General features: G+C 39.2%; 1 protein-coding gene across 1 annotated transcript in view; it reads right to left on the reverse strand.

Annotated features, from left to right (window-relative positions):
• ptpn18 (protein tyrosine phosphatase non-receptor type 18) overlaps positions 1-26,866 on the reverse strand; it is a 172,338-nt gene that overhangs the window by 74,395 nt on the left and 71,077 nt on the right. The window contains exon 11 of the mRNA XM_039774583.1: positions 23,368-23,457. Coding sequence (XP_039630517.1) covers positions 23,368-23,457 — 90 coding nt within the window. The remainder of the gene's footprint in view (positions 1-23,367; positions 23,458-26,866) is intronic.

A 26,866-nucleotide genomic window follows, 5' to 3' on the forward strand; every position in this document is an offset into this window, starting at 1 on the left:
GTGTCTTCTCTGAAAGGTTGAGCATTGATGAACAAATGGTCAGATATTTCGGACACCATTACCTCAAGCAATTTATGCTGGTAAGCCTGTAAGATTTGGGGATTTGCTGCTCACAAACAGGCTATTGTTACCAGATGCAGGTGTACGAAGGCAAGGCTACAGGCAGTGATGATGATGCAGGCGTGTCCGGACTTGGGGCATCTGTTGTCTTGAAAATGATTTTGATTTTAGAGACACCATATGCTCACAAAATTTATTTTGACAATTTCTTTACCGGATTCTCCTTGATGAAATATTTGAAAGATATTGATGTCAGGGCAACAGGGACTGCTCGATTCAACAGAATGAACAAGTGCCCTATTGCGCCTGACAAGGAAATGAAGAAAAAACAAAGAGGTACATGCAACTACAGATTTGATTCTGAGAATTAAATTTTGGGTGTGATTTGGAATGACAACAGTTGTGTAAAGCTACTAAGCAACCATGAACCCATTGATCCTATGTCACAGGTGAAGCGATGGAGCAGGAAAAACAAGAGAGAGATACAAGTCCCCCAACCCAAATTGATCACAGAATATAACAGACACATCGGTGGGGTAGATAAGATGGATTGGAATGTCCAAAAATACAGAATCAAAGTCAGGGGGAAAAAGTGGTATTTCCCTTTGCTGACCAATGCCATTGATGTAGCATTGGTGAATTCCCATGCACTATATTGTCTTGCAAATGGTGCAATTCCTCTCTTGGCTTTCAGAAGATCTGTTGCCAGGGCATATCTTACTCTTTCTTCGCAAATATCTGACCCAAAAAAGGCTGGGAGGAAATCCTCCAAACCAGCCAAGAGTCGTGTTCCTGTTGATATCAGAACGTCTGGAATTGGTCACTTCATTGAACGCAAAGAAATGGACAAACAAAGGAAGTGTGCAGTGTGTAAGACTAACGCAAGAAAACAGTGCTGCAAATGTAATGTTGGACTACATGTTGAGTGTTTTCCAGTATGGCACCAAAACTAGGTAGTATGTGTCATGATCCCCATTTAGGGTTGGGCCAAAATTTTGAAACTTTGGAAAAAGTACAAATGTTGAGATTCAAAATATATGTTTTCCTTATTAAGCAGATGTTAATCTATAACAATGAAGCGAAAATATTCGGGGAAAAAAATTGGCAGTTAATGGGTTAAAACTCTTAAAAAATTAAAATGTGATATCTATTGTCTTTGATGAAGTAAATAAACTTTCAAAACTATTAGCCAAGTCCTTAAAAGCACTTGAATGTTCTACCATACACACATTTTCCACATCCCCTCCATGGTCCACAAACAAAGGACTTACTCTTAAGTTCTCCAAAATGGAGTAATTCCAGTTGAAGTGTTATACACTAAATCATTAGTGGCTAGCAATCTAAAGATAAATAGGCCTTTTATAAAATTTAAAAGCCTTGTTTATATAAAAAATATTACCATCTATAATTATTCTGATGTATCCAACAGTTTATATAAACTGCTCCATGAATACTTCATTTATTTTCCACCCCTTACCTGTGACTGGGTCACGGGGACAACAGTCTTAACAGTGAGACCCACACATCTCTTTCCTCAGCCACACTTGCCAACCCATGCCGGAGGCCATCTGGGAGATACAATCCTCTCAGTGAACCTTAGCTCTCCCCCAAGGTCTCCTCCCAGCTGGCCTTGCCCATAAAATCTTCACAGGGAGGTATCCAGTAGCAGGGGGAATGGGTGGGGGCAGGTGGTGTATCATTATCAGATGCTCAAACCACCTCAATTGGCTCCTGTTGACATGGAGGATTCATCAGTTCTACTCCTAGCCTCTCTGAATGTTTCCAGTTCTCACCCGATTTCTAAGGGAAAGCCCAGACTTCCTGTGGAGAAAGCTTATTCTGGTGACTTGTTCCAGTGATCTCATCCTTTCAGCCATTACCCACAGTTCATGACTATAGGTGAGGGTAAGGACGTATATCTGCTGGTAAACCGAAAGCTTTACCTTCTGGCTCAGCTTCTTCTTCACCACTATAGATCAGTATAGCGATGCATAACTAGACCTGCAGCCCCAATCTGTCTGTCGATCTTACCATCCCTTTTTCCCTTACTCATGAACAAGACCCAGAGATACTTAAACTCTTCTACATGAGGCAGTAACTCATGTCCCACTTGGAAAGGACAGTTCACCCTTTTCTTACTGAGGACCATGGCCTCAAGTTTGGAGGTGCTGATCCTCATCCTGCCCCTTTTGTTTTTTGATAATCTTTCATTTAACACAAGCTGTAGTGTACAGCCTTTTTTTCAGCCTTTCCTTACTAGCAGAGTTAGAAGATCTGTGGTTAAACTAAACCATCCAAACATTGCACTCAGTTTGAGTTTTGTTAGTGTTCCATCTTGTTAATATTGATATCTCCCAGAAATTTGTTTAAAGGTTAAACTGGAATCTTTTTCATTACAATTTTAACTGTTTTTTACACTCTATCAAAAAGTTAGAATTGTTTATAAGACTAACATTGAACATTTTTACATTTACAATAGTATAGCCAATATTATCAAATATACTCCATTTACTTTTGAACATTTTGTTTCTTTATGCTGTAAAAGGCCAAATTCCCCCCTTGGGACAAATAAAGTTTGATCTGTCTATCTATCTATCTGCAGAGACCATACCTGTAGATTTTCATAAATACATAAGCTTAGGGTTAGTCGCCCTCTGCTGGTCAAAAGATGCAATGTCACTGGTCTAGTCTCCTAAACATTTCTGTAGATGGTGTTTTGTAAATTATTCACGTGTCTCAATTTTTACTGAATTTTGGGAGACTAAATATAATGCATCAATTGCTGAAAGTAAATCCACATGGAGTTTAGCTCCAATTGTAATTGTTAGTGAGCCAAAGAAGACAAAAGTGAACTGTCTTAATTACTATAAAGTGGAGGCGTTCATCCCATTCTGATGGTATACTTGAAAGACTGGTGCTTGACACAGAATATTCCAGATAGACTGGGGCACCTCCAGTTTGCATCTTGTCACAAGTGGTTCACAGGGAATGCCATGTCAATCTTGCTCCTCTCCAGGGAAAATCTTGGCCCGTATCCTCATATCATCTGGCGGAATCAATCCTTCTTGAAACCTAGTGTAACTTCAAGAGGTACTATTGACATGATTTTGCTGGCTAGACAGTTACAAGAAAAATAGCAGGAACAGACACCAAGAGCTATTTATAATCTTTTTGACTACAAAGCATTGAACATCATCAACCGTGACACATTGTAGAAAACATTTACTGACCAAAAAAATTAAAATCCATAATTAAACTTTCACACAATGATATGAAGGTACCTGTCATGGCACTAATCACTGAACCCTTCACTATATGTGCTGGAATCAAGTAGCGTTGCGTGCCTACACCAACACTTGTATATTTTTTCTAGCCTCATACCATATCCTTACACAAGGCCAATGCATCAGTATCCACTACAGAATAGACAGTGACATGTTTAACAATTCCTGTTTTAGTGTCAAGACGAAAATAACATTTCAGTGACCATCAATATGCTGATGACTGTGCCATTATCGCACAGTTCAAAGAAGAGCTTCAAGTAGCTCTCAACAGCTACTCAACTACTCTAGGGTCTATAAAAGCCTGTATTTATGCTTAAACATTGGCAAGACCAAGGTATTGCGCCAGCCTGCTCCAGGCCAACCACCATGCCAGGCACTTTGCATATCTTGGTAGTCACCTCTAGTAGAAGACAACATTGGATGAAGAACTTCAGCACAGAATCTAATGAACCAACACTTTATGGATGTCTGAAAAAGCATGTGTTCTGCAACCATAACCTCCAATCTGCCATTAACATCTTTGTTTACAAAGCAATGATTCTACCATCCATATAATAAGGATGTGAGACATGGATCACTTATGGATAACACATGAGGAAATTGGAACAGCAGCAGCAGTACTTCCTCCAGAAAAGTTTGAACATCTCATGGCAAAACAGAAGGACCAACTTTAGCATACTGCTGAGACTGGTATTTTGGGCATAGAAACTCAAATTATGCAACATCAGCTCAGGTGGGTTGGGTGCTGTATACACCTGCCAGATAGTACATTGTCTAAGCAGCTTCTCTACAGTCAGCTGGCAAAGGGCAAGCAAAAACAATGGGGTCAAAAGAATGTTACAAAGACAATCTTAAGGCCTACCTTAAACAATGTAAGGTAGACTCAAAAACATGGGAACAAATTACTCTAAATTGGACCACTTGATTTCAAGTAACATACAAGGCCATTTCATTCCTTGAAGAGGAGCTCATTGCTTCTTTCAAAAAGAGGTGATAGAGAAGGAAAGAGCAGCCAAAGTTCTCCTAATCTACAGACACCTCTCTTTTATATTGCATTTGTAAAGCATTTTGTCAGGTCTGCGACTCTAGGATTGGCCTGCACAGCAATTGCTGGATTCGCAAATAACTGTTTGCAAGGTATTGCCAATACTAATCTCAACAGTCTGTGGCAGACATGCTATTACGAATTTAATTTAACTGTGAACACAACAATAAACTTCATTTACTGAAGCAATGAGTGTGCTCTACTGTACTTTGCTTTCTTGACCAGTTCTATGGGTAACTTTTATGGCACTGATCAAAAAGGACAGAATTTTAGGAATAAAAATTGCTGAAATGATATCTACGCTGTTACAGTACACTGTTTTCCATGAGCAGTATAATAGTGAAATCAAAATTGAAATCTATATCGATTGAAGATGTAAAAGTATATAACTTTATGTAAGGTATATAAATATATTAGAGACATCTTTTTAACTCAGGACATTTCTGCATACATCCCTTCAAATTTTAGAATACCATATTTTCTGTTCCATCTGGATCACTTATATTGCTGGATCTGTACTAAACGTTTGACTTCAGTATTGATACCAGCTTTCGGACCCAAGTGCCGTACAGAAACAGTACTGAAACAAATAATGGATAACTCCCCATAACCCCATCCTACCATCAAGAATTGGGGGAGTACACTCGCTAGCGTATCTGGTTCACTGCACAAATGTGTGTTGCGCCGATTGTGCCACATAAATGCACACCCCGCTAATTTGCTACAAACTACGGTTTTCCTTTGAATTCTCAGGTGTGTCAAAATTTGCTGTCCCCTTCAGAGTCCACAATGCATCAAACAGAAGAAGGGAGAGGGTACAGTGGTTTGTCCACTGTGGTGTCTATTGGTGCATTTCATTTGCCTCCGAATTCAGATGTTGGAGCTGGGAATGACATCACAACTGAGCTGACTGTGTTCCAGTAAAACATTTTAAAAACAATATGGACTCCTCCAGCAAAAACCTTTGCTGTGCTTGCTGTTTTGGAATACAGACAACTACTAAACAACAAATTACTCTGTATTTTGTGCATCCAGACATCATAGCAAGATTTCCACTGATACAGCTTGGACAGCACTGTTGGTACAAATCCATCCATCCATTTTCCAACCCCCTGAATCCAAACACAGGGTCATGGGGTTCTGCTGGAGCCAAACCCAGCCAACACAGGGCACAAGGCAGGAACCAATCCTAGGCAGGGTGCCAACCCACCGCAAGACACACACAAACACACCAAGCACACACTAGGGCCAATTTGGAATCACCAATCCACCTAACCTGCATGTCTTTGGAATGTGGGAGGAAACCGGAGCTCCCGGAGGAAACCCACGCAGACACGGGGTGAACATGCAAACTCCACGCAGGTTGGTACAAATGATTTCATGAAATACAAACTGAAGGAAGTACTAATAAACAATATAATACTACAGCTTTCTTTAAAGTACACAGTGCAAGTCACCATTTTGAATTGACGTCATAATCTGCAGTCAGACAAACTCAAGACTTGACAGCCTCGAGTTTCCAAGATGAAAATCTGACTTAAGTGGCTGACTTCTCACTTCAAATGTAATACAGCAATAGACCTTCACCTATACTGGGCGTTTGCATCACAGGCTAACCTCACTAAGGGGCTGAGTAGTAAAAAATTCAGAGCCCTGCAAAAATCCGATTCCCAAGTGCTTTATGCACTTTCAAAACTATCAGCATACACAAGACTGAGCAGAAAAAGAAAGAAATGGTTTAGGAAGCCGCAGTGATCTGCCCCAGTGTCACATTAATACACTGATTACAGCCGAAAGTAATAGTCTTCAGAACTGGTAGCTGTTGTATTGTCATTAAATGGAAAAAGTGCAAATGTTAAAGGGACACTTTAAAAAAAGAAAAAATGTTTAGCTCTTTGTTCATTGGAGAGAGAATGGATTATAAGCAGTCCACAGCAATCAGATCTCATCTTGTACCAAGAAACATTTGTAAATCTAACTGAATAGGGAAAAATAAATAAGTGTGCGTGTCTATATCTTCGCTTTACTGCACTGTGGTTTTCTGTCTATCTCTGTCCTATAATATTGTGAACTCGGCTGCATTCTGCACCCATCATTAAGTGCCTTGTTATTATTTTTGCTGAGGAATGCACTCCTTTTATTAAACAGATTAAGTTTTACTAATAAACATTGATTACAGGCTGTCAAATGAGTTAAATACAATTAGGGCTTTGAATTTTTCACTACAACAGTCACATCGATGGCCACAGAATTTATCCTAATACTGTAGCGACCAGTAAACAATTAGCCTAAACTGCATGCAGTTCAGCAGCACAAGTGGTGCTTTGACTTTTTGCGGTTTCGCTCTACGCATAACTAAAAATCTTCTATACCTGCTATGTTGGAAAATGTTTTTCTTTGTTAATCTAGCAACACAGTCTCAACCAGGAAGTCTCAACATTCAGCAAGCCTGTTTTGCTGTGTAAAGAGTTGTGCTCTTTTGTGTTTATCTTTGTGCATAGTCAAGCCCTTCATTATGGCTCCAAAGCGATCTGCTACTGCTTCAGGGATCCAAGCTTGCGAAAGGTAAGCGTTTTGGATTTGTTAGGGCTACGATTCATAAAAAGTAGGAAAGGAATATAAGATGTCAAGTGTCCTGTTAACCAGGGTGCAAAACAGAGTTGTCAGTGGATGTAATAAGGCAATAGTCTGGATGGAATCTGCTTTAGGGATTTGAATTGAAGACTAGCGGCAGTGCTACACAATCCCTGAAGTGGCTCCTTTAAAGCGCTCTCCTTTGTTGTGCAGTAAAATAAAACTCATTGTTATTGGACAAGTCATCGTGTCATTGTTGGTGAGTAACCATAATTAATTTTCTACTTACAGTACTATATACACTGTACGCACACATTTACTGTATACTATTTTTGTTGCATTGTACCTATTTATTGCTGGTGGCATGTCTATCGTAATGGCTGTAACATGTGATATCGGAGACACTCAATATATTTAAAATAATATTTAGGTTTTACTGTATATAAAAGTGTGTTTATATACATAATTTCAATGAATCTTACCTAATATCTAAGAGAATACAAAGGATTATGCTGTATAACACTGCGGGAATATTTATAAACAGTGTGGGAGAGTTTATAAGGGCTTAAAATATATAAAAATAACCATAGAAACATAATGATCGGGGGTCTGGAAGCATAACGAGGAGGATTACTGTATAATAGCAAAATACCCGCTTCAGAGCGGAGGAGTGTTTTAAAGAAGTTATGAAAAGAAAAGGAAACATTTTAAAAATAACGTAACATGATTGTCAATGTAATTGTTTTGTCGGGTTATGAGACAATGTGTCTTATATATATGTACATGCTTCCTCAGTTGGTTTATATAGTTGATATATATACAACACACGCACATTGGCGGATGACACAGAATATAAAAATATATACATATAGTTAAGTCTACATACTGACTACAGATAGCTAACACATATCAGTGGTGTGAAAAACTATTTGCCCCTTCCTGCTTGCTGATTCTTTTGCAGTGTTTGTAACACAGGATGTTTCTGATCATCATTCAGCATTTAATCATTAGTCAAATATAACACTGTGTAAACACAAAGTTGCAGCTCTTTTGATGTTTTTATTCTTTAGGGTGCAAAAAGTCAAGCCCTACATTATGGCCCTGTCCAAAAGTAATTACCCCTGAACTGCTAATAACTGACAGTGCCACCCAAGCACAACTGCAATCAAGCATTTGTTAACTTGCAATGAGTCTTTTACAGGTAAGCGAATTTTGGCCTCCTCTTTGCAGAATTGCTGTAATTCAGCTTTATTTGAAAAGTTTCTAGCATGAACCGCCTTTATAAGGATCATGCCATAGCAGTGTCAATTGGATAACCAGGGTGCAAAGGAAGTTGTAAGTGGATCCAAAGTCTTCAGTAGTCTTCAGCCATTCAGAGGTGGATTTGCTGGTGTGCTTTAGGGTCATTGTCCTGTTGAAGCACCTGCCAGCTTCAGCTTGAGAACAGATGGCGGACAGTGCTCCTTCAGGATTTTTGGTAGACAGTAGTATCCATGGCTCCATCTATCACAGCAAGCCTTCCAGGTCCAGTAAGCAGCAAAACTCATTGACCATCGGACAACTACCACCACCATATTTTACTGTTGGTATGATGTTCTTTGTTGAAATGGTGTAGCGGGACATTTGCCCATAAGTTCAATTTGTCTACATCAGTCCACTTACTAGTTTACTAGTAAAGTCTTGGCAATCGTTGAGATGTCACTGTAGCAAAATTGACACGAGCCCTAATGTTACTTTTGTATACTAGTGGTTTCTGTCTTGGAAATCTGCCATAGGCTATTTATTGCCCTGGTGGCATGTCTTATGGTGGAATGGCTGTAACACTGATGATAACTGAGGAGAACTGAGGCAATGCAGTTCTTTTAAAATAATATCCTAGGTTTTGTGACCTCTCGGAAAAGTTGTCTCTGCGCTTTTGGGGTAATTAATTGGTCGGCCACTCCTGGGAATCTTCACCTAATGTTCCATGTTTTGCCATTGGTGAATAATGGCTCTCAAAGTGGTTATGCTGTAGTCCCAACAGCTTTAGAAATGGCTTTATAACCTTTACAGACTGGATAGAGTTTATATTACTTCTGTTCTAAAATATTCCTGAATTTCTTTGGACCATAGAAACATGTCTAGCTTTTGAGGTGCTTTTGGTCTACTTCTCTGTGTCAGGCAGCTCCTATTTAGGAGTGATTTCTTGATTGAAACAGGTGTGGCAGTAATCAGGCCTGTGGGTGGCTACGGAAATTAAACTCAGGTGTGATACACCACAGTTAGGTTATTTTAAAACAAGGGGGCAATTACTTTTTCACACAGGGCCATGTAGGTTTGGATTTTTTTCCTCCCTAAATAATAAAAACCATCATTTAAAAACTGAATTTTGTGTTTACTTGTGTTATATTTGACTAATGGTTAAATGTGTTTGATGATCAGAAACATTTTGTGTGACAAACATGCAAAAGAATAAGAAATCAGGAAGGGGGCAAATAGTTTTTCACACCACTGTATATACATACACACGTCTACATATACAGTAATCCCTTGCTATATTGCGCTTCAACTTTCGCGGCTTCACTCTATCGCGGATTTTAAATGTAAGCATATCTAAATATATATCACGGATTTTTCGCTGGTTCGCGGATATCTGACAATGAGTCTTTTAATTTATGGTACATGCTTCCTCAGTTTGTTTGCCCAGTTGATTTCATACAAGGGACGCTATTGGCGGATGGCTTAGAAGCTATCCAATCAGAGCATGTATTACATATTAACTAAAACTCCTCCTGTTTGCTTTTCTCTCTCTATCTCACCCTCTCTGACATTCTCTGCACCTGACGAAGGGGGTGTGAGCAGAGGGGCTGTTTGCACAGAGGCTCTTTGCCTAGAGAATACGGACGTTCCTCTTCAAAATGCCGCTTTATCGCGGTGCTTTGGCATACTTAAAAGCACGTATTGATTTTTTGATTGTTTGCTTTTATCTCGCTCTCTCTCTCTGACCTTCTGTGCTACTGACGGCGCTCCTTTGAAGAGAAGATATATTTGCATTCTTTTAATTGTGAGAAAGAACTGTCATCTCTGTCTTGTCATGGAGCAGAGTTTAAACTTTTGACTAAAGAGTGTTATTTCATGTCTACAGGGCTCTAATAATGTTAACAGTGTGGGAGAGCTTATAAAGGTTTAAAAAATATATAAAAATAACCATAAAAATATATGGTTTCTACTTCGCGGAATTTCATCTATCGCGGGGGGTTCTGGAACACAACCCCTGCGATCGAGGAGGGATTACTGTATATACATATATATATATATATATATATATATATATATATATATATATATACACACACACACACACACACACACACACACACATACATACATACATACATACATACATACATACATATACATACATACATACATACATACATATATATATATATATATATATACACACATATCAACATATATATACACACACACACAGATATACATACATACAGGTAAATATACATATCTATACTAATAAAAGGCAAAGCCCTCACTCACTCACTCACTCACTCATCACTAATTCTCCAACTTCCCGTGTGGGTGGAAGGCTGAAATTTGGCAGGTTCATTCCTTACAGCTTCCTTACAAAAGTTGGGCAGGTTTCATTTCGAAATTCTACGCGTAATGGTCATAACTGGAAGCTGTTTTTCTCCATTTACTGTAATGGAGATGAGCTTGAACGCCGTGGGGGCGGAGTTTCGTGTGACATCATCACGCCACGTAATCACGCAGTACATAGAAAATCAGGAAGACCTCCAAAAGCCTGAAGAAAACATGCATTATATAATTGAGAAGGCAGCGAAACAATAAGAAGCGAGCGAGTGACATATACAACCATATTGATGAGTTCTGCTACTTCGGAAACAAAGCACGATGTAAACCTACACTTTAAATTAAGTTCATAGACAGGCTGCCGCTGGCGTTTGTAATTTAGTGCCTGCCCATATAAGGCCGTCCGTCAGCGGCAATCCAATAGCAAACTCCCACTAAATATTCACGGGTTAAGGACTGTGCTTATGCAGAGGAAGATGAGATGGTCAGCGTGGTGTTTGGCACAAACTCAGCGAAACTGCAAGAGAAAGTTTTAAGTGCCAGGACTAAGGTAACATTAAATACAGCCATGGACATAGCACGAGATGGCACCAGCACAACTGGGAACTTCGATGCATGTACACCGAGCGGCTCACGTGAACTGGCGAGTGCACAGATAAAAAGCAACAGTTCCAAAGAGCGCTGAACAAAAACCGAATTACACAATTGAAAAGGCAGCAAAAAATATGAAGCGTCTGATACATACAAGCATATTCATAAATGCTGCTACTGTGGAAACAAAGCACACGGTGGAAAAAGTCAATGTCCCGCTAAAGGAAGACAGTGTAAAAAACCCGTGCATGCAGTGTGTCAGGTCTCGGATAAAGAAGAAGACGAGCTGTTTATTGATGCAGTAAGAAACGAATCGATGAATGAAACCTGTCATCTTTACAGCGATTGACAAACACGGAATGTAACTTGAACACAACACATCCTACAAATACAAACCTGATTGAAAGAAATAATGATAATCAAATCATTGATGACAGCAACACTCAGTAACACTCACAAAACAAATACTGTATATTGACAGTCATGTTACGTTATTTTTAAAATGTTCCCTTTTCTTTTCTAGCTTTTTAACACACTACTTCTCCGCTGCGATACGCGGATATATATATATATGTATATATATATATCCCGATCTACATACTCGAATAATGGATACTTTATTCGCCATCAATGATTGTTTTGGTAAAGCCATACTCAGTGTATTCATTAGATGAACGGTAAAAAGTAAGAGCGAGGGAGGATGACTTATTGAGGCATGCAGGCTGTAGTGCGTCAACTCTATCTGAATTGCGATCACATTTGAAAAATATATCTTTTCAAGTTCTATTTAGTCCATATGTGTCAAACTCAAGGGCGCGGGCCACATCCGCCCGGCGTGTAATTATATCCAGCCGCGAGATCATTTTATATACTGTATTATTGTTATTAATGGCCGGGTATATGAAGCGCTGGTAACACAATAAACTACAGATCCCATAATGCAGCGCTTCAGCTGCCTTGCCGAACACTTACGCGTTAATCAAGTCTAGCTTATGATGCTGCAAGTTATTGCGAAGCTAGCTCACACGATGCTGAAGAGAAAAGTTGATTCTGAAAATAGAGCCTTTAAAACCGATGGGAGGCTGAGTATATGTTTACTGAACCCGTGTGTCTCATTTGTGGAGCTAATGTGGCTGTAATTACAGAATTTAATCTAAGACGGCACTATGAGACAAAACATCAGGGAGTTCTGTGTTGTGGAGATTCTCAGGATGGATTGCAGGTGCTCATCAGTGAGGCTGAAAGACCTGAATGCAATGCAGAAGATACAGAAAGCAGAAGAATTAAATAAGAATCTGACACCAGCGGACGTTTTAACCCGTGCACAATCACAAAGTGATTTCAAGTGAAGTTGCTTTTATGGGAGACACAAATGCACCAGTGCAACTTTCCCTGTTGCCAAGTAATGTTAAACCAAGTCGTCACTACGGTGTTCCCAAATACGCACTTTGCTGATAAACCGGCGCACTGAGTTTGCACGGCGCTTTGGTGACTTTGAAGAACAAAAAAAGTCCGTCTACATGCGGCTCGAACCTTGTGCATGTTTGGTAGCACATATCTGTGTGAGAAGCTCTTCTCAGTGATAAAGACTAACAAAACAGCACACAGGAGTCGCCTCACTGATGAGCACCTGCAATCCATCCTGAGAATCTCCACAACACAGAACCTCACACCAAACATAAACGAACCTGTTGCCAAAAATAGATGCCAGGCGTCCAGCTCTAAAATGACATATGAGCAAAGACAACTTAATGATTTGATTTGTTATTGCTGAAAGGAACACATTTTATTTATATTTCCAGGTTTTGTTATGCAGCATGTTCATATTTGAATTTGTATAATTTTGAAAGGATATATTTTTATGGAGAGCAAAATCTTTTGGGATATTTAAAATCTAAGTTTATTTTTATATAAATTTACATAAGAGTAAAGAAATTTAAATGTTTGTTCTTTTAAGTTATTTAAGGTTTGAGTTGATTTATTCACGAATAATATTCCTGTCTGTTTTTACCATTCCTACCAAAGATATTTCTGTCGACTAAATAAAAATTCCTTCTATTTAAAATTTAAATAGAACTTGAACAAATCGATAGTTCATAATATCCACGCAGACTTGCACGTAAGAGCGGGAGTTATCCGTTTTAACAAGCAGCGTATTGCACTGATGCTGAAATAGCTGTGTGTGTATATATGTAGATATGTATGTATATGTATTATATATGTGTGTGTGTGTATGTATATATATATATATATATATATGTATGTGTATATATGTAGATATATATATGTATGTATATATGTGTATGTGTATATATGTGTATGTATAGATATGTATATATATATATATGTTTATGTGTGTGTGTAAATATATATATATATATATATATGACAGCAACACTCATCACTCACAACAGTGACAAAACAATTACATTGACAATCATGTTACGTTATTTTCAAAATGTTTCCTTTTCTTTTCATTGCTTCTTCAACACACTACTTCTCCTTGAAGCTGGTATTTTACTAGTTATATATATATATATATATATATATATATATATATATATATATATATATATATATATATATATATATATACACACATATACATACATACATACATATATATATATATATATATATATACACACACACACACACACACACACACACACACACACACACACACACACATATACATATACATATACATATATATATATATATATATATATATACACTGTGGTGGATATATATGCGTTTATCGGCCAATACCCCCAAGCCGCCAGGTGGAGCCCTCCTTGCAGTATGGAGGTCCCAGAAGACGAGCAGGGCACCATGGACAATGTAGTTTTTATACGCAGCCCTGCTGGATACCATGGGGGCCACTAGGAGACGCTGCAGGGAGGAATAACGGGTATTTCCCCTATGCCCGGAAGCACTGCGTGGACAAGGGGAATGACAGGCTTCGGGGTGAAGAAAGGACTTGTACCTGACCCGGAAGGGACTGAGAGTCACATGGACTGGGGATCGGAACACTTCCGGGTCAGGGAATATAAAAGGATTGTGGGAGCTCGATGAGCTAAGCTGGGTGGAAGGGTGGCAACGCGTCTGGGAGTGGAGGATTGTTTATTATTGCTATTTGTGATGATTTATGAGTATAGTGGAGGAGAGGGTGCTTGTGTAGCTGCCTTCACACAGCTTCTCCTCTGCTTTAAAAACGAACGCCATATAAGGCCGGCGTTTCTCCTTGCTTCGCTGTTCTGTACTGTTTTATTGTTCGTTTATTACGATTGTTATAGTTATTGTGTAGCTATTCGAGACTTACTTTACTGTTCAGGTACCCATTTCCTTTATTTAATCCGCGGCTTGTACGCTATTTTTTGTTCATATATTACGATTATAGATATTTATTGATTCCCTTCTTTAGCTGACTGCCTTCTCATATAAGACGGTCCGCCGGTTTTTTGTGAAGCAGCCTTTACACAGCTTCTCCGCTGTTTTATAAACGAACGATATATAAAGCCATCCTTTTTCCTTGCTTTGCCAAGGAAGCTGCCTTTTTATTTAATCCACGGGTTCTCCGCTGTTTTATTGTTAGTTTATTACGATTATTATAGTTCTCTTTATATATCACGTTGTCAGTTCAGCACTCTGGTTGTAATATGACGAAGCTGCGCGAGCTCACTCTTGAGAATGCAACGTATAGTTGTCCAGGAGAAAAGCAATCTTGCCTGAAATCAATGGCAACCTTTTCTAGGGTCTGTCCCTGAGACTTATTACTTGTCATCACGCAGCAGAGCCTTACTGGAAATTGGAGGCATCTGAATTGAAATGGGAGATCAGAGGGTATAACGGGGATGCGAGGAATACATTGAGTGTGGAGAAACTCTAGAGACAGCACGTGTATTAACTTGTGGATTTTTCTGTGAGTATTTGGTGGCAGCGTGACGAAGTTGCTTCCACAAGACCGCGTTAGCTGTGGAGCTCAGCTCGAAGCATATTCTTTTCCTACCTTGTCAATTGTGTAATGCGTTTTTTGAACAGGTTTGATGCATGGAAGTGATCACTCGTACTGCGTTCAGTCAGTTCACGTGAGCTGCTCTCTTGTGTGATGTTGCAATGTCCACGGCTTTATTTAATGTTAGCTAAGACCTGGCACTTAAAAGTTTCTCACTACAGCAATTTTAACTCCATTACAAAGTTATCCAAAGTCTTGTTTATACCTCTTGTCTTCTCATTAAACTTGTATCTTGCGAATAAAGTATTCAGCGTTTGTCTTCAGCGCTCTTTGGGAGCTGTTCCTTCTTTTCTACGTACTGCGTTCACAGTCAGTTCACGTGATTACGTGGGAGGCGTGATGATGTGACACGCAGCTTCACCCCCACGGCCACTGAGCTAAAGTCCATTACAGTATATGGAGAAAAATAGGTTCCAGTTATGACCATTACGCTTAGAATTTACTTTTGTAAGTAAGCTGTAAGAAATGAGCCTGCCAAATTTCAGCCTTCTACCTACACGGGAAGTTGGAGAATTAGTGATGAGTGAGTGAGTGAGTGACGGAGGGAGGGCTTTGCGCCTTTTATTAGTATAGATTCACTAAGGGCTCGCAAGACATTGAGCGCAAGCAAGACAAGAGAGCCACGCCCGCCAACTCGCAGAGCCCCGCCCGCCAACTCTAAGACCATGGGATACGCTCAACAAAGCCCCGCCCGCCAACTCTAACCCTCCTACCGCGTCATAGGGAACGCACGACAGAGTCCCGCCCACCATCTGTATTCCTCCTTTTGCATCCACCGTCGCTCTCAAGGCTAAAGAGAAGGCTAAATCAAACAGCAATAATTAGCAAACAAACAAAGATAACTGGCAGTAACAGTACAAAATTCACAATTGGTATGCCAGTTTGAAAAGATAAGTTTTGAGGGTAGTTTTAAAATGTGTTATTGAATCAAGCTGATATATATGAGAGAGAAGAGAATTCCCGAGTTGAGGAGCACTATGAGAGACGCTCGAACTCCCATAGCACAGTGTTTGATGTGTGGTACAGAAAGTCGAGCTGCATATGAAAATCTGAGTGTGCGAGAGGAGTGTCAGTCTGTAGGAGATCAGTGAGGTTGTGGAGAGCTTTAAATGTTCAGAGCGGTATTTAGTATTGTATTCTGTAGTTAACAAGGAGCTAGTGAAGTTGAGAGAGAATAGGTCTAGTATGTTCAGTGGATTTTGAACAGCAAGTTATTATCCTGGCAGCAGAATTTTGAATAAATTGTAAGCGATGGATACGTTTTTGTGGGATGACAGATAGAATAGCATTACAGTAATCTATCATTGAGGTGACTCGGGCATTAACCAATACTTTAGTACTGTGTTGCGCAAAAACAGAACGAAGTCTACAAATGTTTCGGAGATGGAAGAAAGCAGTCCAAGAAATGTTACTTATACAGGTGGAATTATTTAATAATAATAATAATAATTATTATTTAATAATTGCCATTATTAGTGTATAAATGGATATAAATAATTGCATGTAAATGATTCGCCAAAATCTGTTGTATGTAAACGATACTGTTTAAAACGTTATTGTTTTTTCATCAGAAAACCCTCGTAATAGTGAGGACGCGCTGACTTATCGTGTCAACTGGGCAACACAGTGAATGCGGCGTCTATCTATATATGTCTGTTTTCCGTGGCCTGCTACAGGAAGGGACTCTCTCAACCATTGGCATTGGTTTCGCTCCTTTCTATTTTCATTATACTGCGACAGTGGTTTCCTAAGCCTTTGTTATACTGAATTCCTTTCTCACCGTTTTCCGTTCCTATTCTTACACCGCCGTATGCTACGGCTATGCTGTTTTATTTACCACAGGAATGAAAGCTCATTGATGCTTGATGTATAAGTGTTTCACAAACCACTGCAATAAAAAATATGATAAATGGCGACAGGCATCTCTTTCGGCACAGAATTCTCACTTATATGAACTTCTGTAATTTTACTACACAATCATGTGGCGACCGATCACAAACATTTGCAACCCACAGCTTAACACTGCTCTAGTTCATCGGATGGGTCAGGGGAGGATGTGCCCCAGCAAAATCTACAAAGAACAAAGAGCGGAGCACAAGTTCTTTCAAAACTACTGCTTACTTCTGGTACTGAAATTCACAAAATGCTGAAACCATACCATTTTAAAAATGGGAGTTTTTGGTACTTTTTCAGTATCGGTATACTACGCAACTCTAATCAACTGTCTGTTAAACACTTCTTTCTGCTCAGGTGTTCCTAGTGCATTGCCTGCGTACACGCAGGAAAGTTGTGAACGTGTAATGGTGGATTTATTGTTTACTCTTTGGACTCAGAAAAGAGAAAATTGTGCATAAAAGAAAAAAAATTCAGACATGAGCGTCAGTAGGCTTTGTGCCTAAGGAACCAAATTACCCAAATTATTTTATAACAATTCAGTAATTACACTTATCAACAGGAATTTTGCTACTGAGAGTCTTTCACCTTTACTTTAACAGGTTTGATTTGGCGACTCCAAATCTGAAAACCGTTTTCGTCTAGGACGTCCCGTTTTTTTAGTTATGATGTTCCAGGTCTTGGACAACTAGGGTGACTGGACAGTAAAGGCAGATAACCATTTTGATAAATACCAGTAATTCCACTGAGATGCCATTGAGATAAAAGAATTTGCCACATGTTACTAACAGCTGTGAGTTGTTTATGTTGTCATTATTAATTTTATTTAAAAATTATTCATTTTTAATTAGCAGAAAAAAAATGTGTTACTGATTACCAGGTCTTATACATAATGCACAACTCAGACATGACGGTGCAGTAGGTAGAGGTTTTACATTGCATTTCAGGACACAATTACCCCAAGGGGGGGAATTTCGGGACATTTTGTTTGTTAGATTCACCATTACTTTGAAAATTTTGTCAAGGTGATGGACAGAAACGGCAATGCTTTTCAGCTTTTAAAAAATAAGTCTGGTCTTGAGAAAAGTGAAGCCAAAATTAAGGAAGATGTTTTTGTTGTTCCTGAAATCCGTGAACTGATGCTTTGACGATGACTTCAAAAGGAAACTGAAGCCCACTGAATCAACAGCATGGGAAGCATTCATGCAGGTTGTCCAGAATTTTCTTGGCAGTCACAGAGCAGAGAATAATGCTGAGCTTTTGGAGAACCTGCTGAAAGTGTATCAGCTTATGGGATTCAGAATGTCACTGAAGACGCATTTTTTACATTCTTATCTCAACTATTTTCCACCAAATCTTAACAATATCAGCGATGAGTACAGGGAAAGATTTCATCAAGATATAAAGGTGATGGAAAACTTATATCTGGGAAAATTCATTTAGAGCATGATGGGTGACTACTGTTGGTTCTTGCAAAGAGAGCCGGATGTGCAGCACAAGCGCAAAAACGAGTGCCTCCAACATTTTTGCGGACGCTGACCTCACTTTTATATTGAGGTACATTGACATAAATATGCTTTAACAGGTGTTCTGGTAATAATGTGTGTAATAAAAACACATCAGAACAATTTTGGAGGGACATAGTCCAAACTCCAAATATCATGTTCATATATTATATTTATATTCAAAAGTGACAAAATGTCAATGATGTGTATTTAAAAAACCTGACATGCTACCTTAATTGAAATTTCATATATGAAATCAGTATAAAAACTTAAGAGCTGCTCTGAATTTCCCAGCAGCAGACAAAACCAGTGTTATTTACCACCTGATGCTGATCTTCCTGATCATAAAATAGGTCATTACGATAGTAATTGATGAGAATTCGTAAGTAATTGTAGAATTATGGTATTTGAAGGTTCCTGTAGAGAGCACCTTTTCTAGCACGATTTGGCTCAAATACTAATCAGCACATCATCACCTCATAACAGGCTTAAGTTTCAAGTTTGGTATTTTTCTGTCCAGCCAATTTAGCTCTAGACCGTCCTCAAGAAACTGTGACAGACAGAAACACATCCATCATCGAGATATCGGGGACCCTAAAACGTTGAGATCAATCGAAAACTAGAGATCGAAAGTTTTGACGAATCTAAAGCTTTCACTCCTCCCTCATAGACGATAAATTGTGGGGGGAGGGGGCACAAAGCAAAAAATCTACCGGTGGTTGTTGAATACATTGTTTAATGAATTATTATCATAGTATTGTATTTGGTATATTACAGCCATGTGTTTGACTGAGTTCAGGTAATGATTTGTTGCCAAATAAAATTTATTTAAATGGGGGCGGGAAAAATTTCAGCTGAGAGACCAATTCAATCGGCATTGTAACATGAAAATTAAAATTAGAAAAAATCAACACTATGGAATGTCTTGTAAAACAAAAAAACCATGGGGCACTTCACAATTAGCAGCACCCAGGTTGACTCTACCAACAATCATCTCCGAGATCAACTACAGCCACCTCAGTGTGGCCTTGATGAGGTCACAGTCACTTTGTATGGAAACAAGTGTTAGTATTATTACTCTTAAACAATACATTTATTATGAATGTATATGCACACACACACACACACGCACACACAATTTATTTAACAGTTCTAAATCAAAACTGAGCATTTAAGGGAGATCCTGAACTGACATTCTAGGACGCACTATGAGTTAACGTTGAGACTTAAAGTGAAGCCTACATCACAATGCTGCACACGGTCGGTCTATAATGCCCCGCCACTTCCATGAATCACAAGTAGAACAGTCACACAGCACTTAATACACTGAAAGAGGTGGCAGTCATAGACCAAACTTCTTATTGCATAATACAATAATCAATAAAGTGTAATTAGTACAAAATTCTTTAAAATTTTCAATGTAATTATTTCATTTAATTGCTCACATCCCCCGTCATCCACTAATGAATGAAGAAAGGAGACAACATAAACTAGCACATTTTCAACCTAAACTTTACACATGCAATTAAAAAAAATCAGTCTAACCACTTCTCTTAAACTCCTGTATGTCGTCTTCCTGCAGTTGTCATCTGTAACATAATTTTTAATGGTTAGGCAAGTAATGTCTTTAGCTAGGTACTTTTATTTATAAGAACATAAAGATTGGTTTTTAATCAAAAAGTGCTTCAATTTCATTCATTTCAGAACACAGTCACACTTGGTCACTTAATTTTGCCCTGACACACATTACTTCCGTTTTCATGTTAAAAGAAATCTCAAGAACTAAAACTAGCACAATTAGTATAGTGTTCTCTTATCAAATAAACTTTACTGATTAGTTTTTTTTCTTATAACTCATCTGAAATAACACAGGAATAGGCAGGAGAAGCACAAAACATTTTCTGTACAGAAGGAAAACAACAAAAAAGACAAATTACTGTGTGTACGCTTAGTATTAAAAGGGGAATTACTGTGAAATATTTACTTGCGTGTGCTAATCAATATGTGACATCTTGCCAATCTGCAGCATTACTGGAACTACTTAACCTCAAAACTTCTGTCTTCCTTATACCAGCAAAATCTCAAATTACAGAGACACTACAATCATAAGAAAATAAATAAAAAAATTATCTTAACTTAACTGGCTGAATTATGATGCCTGCTTTGGATCTTCATTGAAGTTTTGTCTGCCATCTAGATATTTAGCCTTTATCACTTAAGAAGTGAAAGCAAGAGAACTATGTGACATAGCGTGTCCAGGATAAGAAGTAAAGGCCAGTTTTTAAATAAATAATCGCCACACTCGCGGCTTAAAGGGGGGGTGTGGTAGTGTGGCCGGAGCAGTTCCTGGGCTTCGACGTTTCCATACTGAAGTGCAGAGGTGTGGGATTGCCCATGTCCGTAATTGATGCTGGGAGCTGTGCCACGTCCCCATTATAAATATGAGAAGTGTGAGTGCAGAAGGGAGAAAAGAATGAAAGACAGAGGTTAAGAGAGAAGAAGGTAGGGGGCAAAGAAGCTGGTACAGAATTGAGCAAGCGAGCGAGAGCAGGCTCGCTGTAATAAGAAGTGGCAGCTGAGATGTGAGTCCTAGTGGGGTGTTTGGCCGGATGGATTGGGTCATTCCTGCCAAGTTTTGCAGAGGAGCAGGAGTGACCACTATCGAGGATGGTTTGCCACATAAGGCAGCGGGAGTCGGGGGTCTGAGAGGTTGAAGCTCCAGCGTGAGCTCCCTGGTCGGCGAGGAACCCGAGACAGGGATTGAAAGGGTACCAGACCAGAAGGGGAAGGTCAGCTGCAGGTAGAGAGACTCCCCTGTTGCAGGGTCCGGATGGGAGACGCTTGGGAGCTACCAGCTAAAGAAGGCACCGGATTTTTAAAGAAGGGACTGCTTCCAGCCAATATTTTAACCTCGTTTTAAAGGATTTATTTATGGGGATTTTAACTTCCACATTTTCACTCCGTTTTTAATGTATTATTTATTTTTTTGATGTTTGGATCACTGCACTTTGTTTGGACACTTTGGATTTGTTTCTTTTAAATAAAAGCACTTTTTACATTTTGCACATTCGCCTTGCTTCATTTGGTGTCCTCATTGTCCAGCTCATCTGGTTACATTACTGACGGTGTTGGGTTCAAGAGGTTCCCACAAGTAAGACGGGAGCAGGGAGCAAGACCCGCATTGTCACAAACTAATGGCCATAAAGAAAAGTTTCTCTCCTTCACTGTTAACATATTGATGGATCATAAAGATAACGCAAAATGTCTCCTCTATCTAATTCAGTAAACAACTCAAACTGGAAAACTGAGACATCACAAATCAACTTTCTTTAAAGGTTGTCACACACGTGTGCATGGGAGGCAGCTAAAGGGCTTGAGTGAAGCCAGTTCGGAGGCATGCGGGGATGTGGCAGAGTGCACTGACTCTTTTTCTTCCTTCCCTGTAGACCATTCCTGGGAGATTCCACCTGGCTCTCTTGACATCACTTCCGGGACCAAACCAATGGAAACAGACCTTACCAGCTCCGGCCCCTCTGATGTCACGTCTGGGCTTGATCCAATGAGTGATGAACACGTGCCCGATCCTTATGACCTCACTTCCGGTCTTCCCCTTTAAAAGCCTGCCCTTTTTCCCTTTTCCCTCAGTTCTGTATTGGACTCGGTTTTGAGCACAACAGTGCTACCACTTAAAGACGATTTGCAGCCAGGATACCACATTATACAGGTGGCTGCCCCAAACCTTGATATGTCTCAGTGTGTGCTTTGTGATAATGTTTAATTCATATAAAAAGCTGTAAAGCATCTCCAAGCTACCAAGTCAAACAAGATGTGTAAACACACAACCAAGTTCCTTTAAAGGGATCACATCTCCCCCACAGGTACAAAATATTTTAAAATATTTTAAGTGAGTTAGACAATGCAGGAAATAATCAATATTGTACCTAGTTTAAAATAAAAAAAAAGCATAACCTATTAAAAAGATAAATCAGCATTAACAGTCTGTATTAAACAAATACATTCAAATAACTTTAAACCAAACAAGTGTGGAGAAGCTGCTCTTTCAATATCTAAAATAACCAAAAGATGTCAGCACTGTGGCACTTTCCTACTACGTCTTTATAAAGAAAAAAAAAATGTAAAAATGCCATTTACTGCAGTAGGACTCCACCTGACCAGAACAAAGCAGGTTCACACATATTTACTTATTTAGTGGCAATAACATTAAAGAAGACAATAAGGAGCAGCCAATAACAATATTTTCTAATATATAAAGCTGAATATGTGCATAGTGTTTGTCCGGTATGGAAGTCCCTGACTTTTAACCTTTCTCCACCAAACTTTTTACAGATTCCCACAGTTGTACATACAAAGCAGTATATACTGTAGGCTATTTTCATGCACAAACTGTGGCTCAAAGTGCTTTACACAAAGTAAAAGACAATTTTGGGCAGAAATAAATAAATACTGTACATGCATATGAATCATGAGCAAGGTTTAGCTACATTTTGATTAGGTCATCATAACTGATTTTGTTCCATAAATAAAATAACAAAACTGCTTTCATATGTATACATACAAATAGTACAGAATTATTAGTTTTTCCAAAATAAAAAAAAAGAAAAAAAACTCTGCCATGACTAGAAAAACATTTACAAGATATGGAATAGTAGATACCATATTGATCCATCCAGTAAACACCAGATTATATTTTACTAGGTAAGAAATCTAAAAAGTGAAAGCTCTTCGAGAACAGACACATGATACTGAATTCTACAGGCAAGTGGCTAACAGTTTACTGTATCTTACCTCACTGAAATTATCACAGACAAGAATTCCAGAATCCAAGGCATTCTGGAACAACTGAGCCACAGTGTGATAAACAAACCCATACTGCTCCTGTGGAAAGAAGAGGTCCTTATATATAAATAACATAAAAACAAACACTTTTCATTACAGTTAAGTATCTCTTACATCTATAAAAACAAACGTATACGTACGTATACATACATATACATACTTACACACACAAACTGTGATTCAATGGGAAACACATACAGGATTTTTTTTTTACCTCCTATTTGCTCGATTAGCTGCTGGCTTGCTGCTGCTGCTGTGCAGCGTGATTTGCATTTCATATATTCAATCTCTTTTCCCTTTTACCTTTTCATCAATATCGCATTGAATTCTGATTCCGTGTTTGGTATTACATCGTGACAACGCAATGTATAAATGCCCGTGAGTGAATATCACTTCTTTCTCTCCACAAAAAATGTGTCTGTCTGACATAACCACATAGGACTTTTCCAAATCTCTTTGCATAAGCTCTTGTCTCGCAGGGCTACCAGCCCCAGGCATAGTTACATCACTGGGCACAAAGACTTGTCTCGCAGGACGTGAAAGTGTCACTGAGACAATCACATCTACTCTCCTTCCAAGATTTAGGGTTTTATATATATATATATATATATATATATATATATATATATATATATATATATATATATATATATAAAAATATATATATTTATACTAGCAAAATACCCAGCGCTTAGCAGCAGAGAAGTAGTGTGTTAAAGAAGTAAAGAAAAAGGAAACATTTTGAAAATAACGTAACATGATTGTCAAAGTAATTGTTTTGTGTATACATACCTATCTACATCATATATACACACATACATACATACATACATACATACAACACACACACACACACACACAAATTATATATATGTGTGTGTGTGTGTGTGTGTGTGTGTGTGTGTGTGTGTATATATATTGTCAGGGATGCCATGGGCAACGACCCGGCCGGGATGCCGTGAGGGACCGGATGTGGGTCTGCGCCCACCCTGGATCACGTGGGCGCCGCCATCCTGGTTGCTTTGGGGGCCACGGGTTGAAGGCATGGAAGCCCCACCCTGTAGGGGCCCGTGGTCACCGCCAGGAGGCACCCCAATGCCTTGGGGACCTGTTACCTCAGCACTTCTGCCACACCAGGAAGTGCTGGGGGGAAGATTAAGGAGGACACCTGGTGAGCTGCTGGGAGAACAGCTGGCACTTCCGCCACGCCACATGGAGCTCATCCGGGAGAATATAAAAGGGGCCATCTCCCTTCATTCATGGCTGGAGCTGGGTGGAAGCAGGACAAGGCACGTGAGGAGTGTGGAGGCGGCCCGAAGAGAGGCATTTGTGAGGCCAGGACTGTGTGTTGGGGTTTGTGCACATTGAACTGGGTCTGAGTGACCATTATTTCTAAATATTGTATATATATTTATATATAATGGTCATATAATATGTTCAATGGTGCACAAACCAATATAAACATACATATATATATATATACACACACCCACACACACACACATACATACAAACATACACACAGGTATATATATGTGTGTATATATATATATGTATGTGTCTATATGTGTGTGTATAGCTTTGGTCACTGAGTGGAAGGGAAAAATAATAAAATGTAGTCTATAAGTTATTAAACAGTAAAACATTAACGTTTTAAGAAGTAAAGCTACATTGAGCACTACTGGAGTGGTTTCGGGTAAACTACATTTTAAAGACGGTGTAACACAACAGGTAAGTAGTACTAACAGCAGCTAAAATGTATATGGATGATCTCTCGGTAGTAGATCCTTTTTGAAAGGTGCTACACAACGGCTGTGGTATAGAAATTACATTTGCTATGTGAACGTCCAAATTTCTGCCTCTGGTAATGTGCCATACCGGCATTACCAGCAATTAAAAAAAATAGTTTTGTGTCCTCTGCAGTGTTGAGAGAAAGGCTTTGGTTTGGGATAAAAGGAAAAAAGGTGTAAAGAAAGGAAAGTTGCCTTTTTCTTTTATATAGTGTAGAGAGATGTCTTTGCTGACGATATGAGCGCCTTTTGGGGACAGTCGCGGTGGGTCTTGTGTAGACTGGTGAGACGTCCCTGCCATTAATCGGCTGAGATGGCACTGTTGGTCCTCCACTCCTGTGCGTGTCTTCATAATCCGAGGTGACAACCTCATAATCGTATATGTGCAAAAGAAAGTGCAAAGTGCCTTAATATTAGTTTGCCACGGTGTAGAAAAGGGGTCCTGTGTTTGCACTTGTCTGGGCTATAGCTCATGGGGAGGAGGAAAAATATTAAAAGTGCTCACTTTCACTTAAGGCAGAAGCGCAGTCAGCGTCTCAAAGGCAGGCACAGCTATGTGCGTGCGCCAGCTGCTTGACTTTTGCAGGGCAGGAGACGCCACTTTTTGCAGACACGTTCACGTGATCCAAAGTCTCAGCGCTCTTTGGAGGTCATTCATATATATATATATATATATATATATATATATATATATATATATATATATATATATATATATATATATATAGTTATATGTGTGTGTGTGCACAAAACCACGCTTTTATCAAGGCTTCCGTCGGGTAGTCTTTTGAAATTAAATTTTCCTCCAATCAGTCATAGCGACGTGCTTTCTTCCGACTGTTACATTTTTGTAGCTCTGATGTGTACATCAATGTAATCAGTGTACCAGGAAATCATGCATTGACAGAAGTTCCCCTTTGCTTGGAATGCAAAGTGTGATTAAATGCGTTATTTTTTAACACGTTATGGAGTACATGAATCGAAGCTTCTCAGCTGTGCTAAGAAAAGGAAACATTTTAAAAATAACGTAACAAGATTGTCAATGTAACCTTTTGTAAGTAGTGCCTGGAGGATTCAGAGTGTGGATAACTGTAGAGACAGCGTGTGTATTAACTTGTGGATTTTTCTGTGAGTATTTGGTGGCAGCGTCACAAAGTTGGTTCCTCAAGACTGCGTTAGCTGCGGAGCTGAGCTCAGCTCACGGCGAAATGAGGTGAATGGGAGGGGAGATGATGACGTGACTCTTCCACCCGCCTTAGCTGTCAATCCCCCCACAAAGACAGTCTCTCGGAATCTGCATAAGCACAGCCCTTCACCAGTAATTTTAACTTAGTTACAAAGTGATCAAAACTCTCGTTTATATCCTGCATGCTCTTAAACTTGTATCCTGCATTAGCCGTGGGCATGACAAACGCCAGCGGCAGCCTGTCTATGAACTTAATTTAAACTTTAGGTTTACACCGTGCTTTGTTTCCGAAGTAGCTGTACTCATGAATATGGTTGTATGTGTGGCTCGGTTGCTTCTTATTGTTTCACTGCCTTCTCAACTGTATAATGCATGTTTTCTTCAGTGCTTTTTGGAGCTCTTCCTTGTTTTCTACGTACTGAGTTGACAGTCAGCTTACGTGATTACATGGGAGGCGTGATGATGTCACACG

Source organism: Polypterus senegalus, chromosome 13, assembly GCF_016835505.1.
Source record: "Polypterus senegalus isolate Bchr_013 chromosome 13, ASM1683550v1, whole genome shotgun sequence".
Classification (NCBI taxonomy): Eukaryota; Metazoa; Chordata; class Cladistia; order Polypteriformes; family Polypteridae; genus Polypterus; species Polypterus senegalus.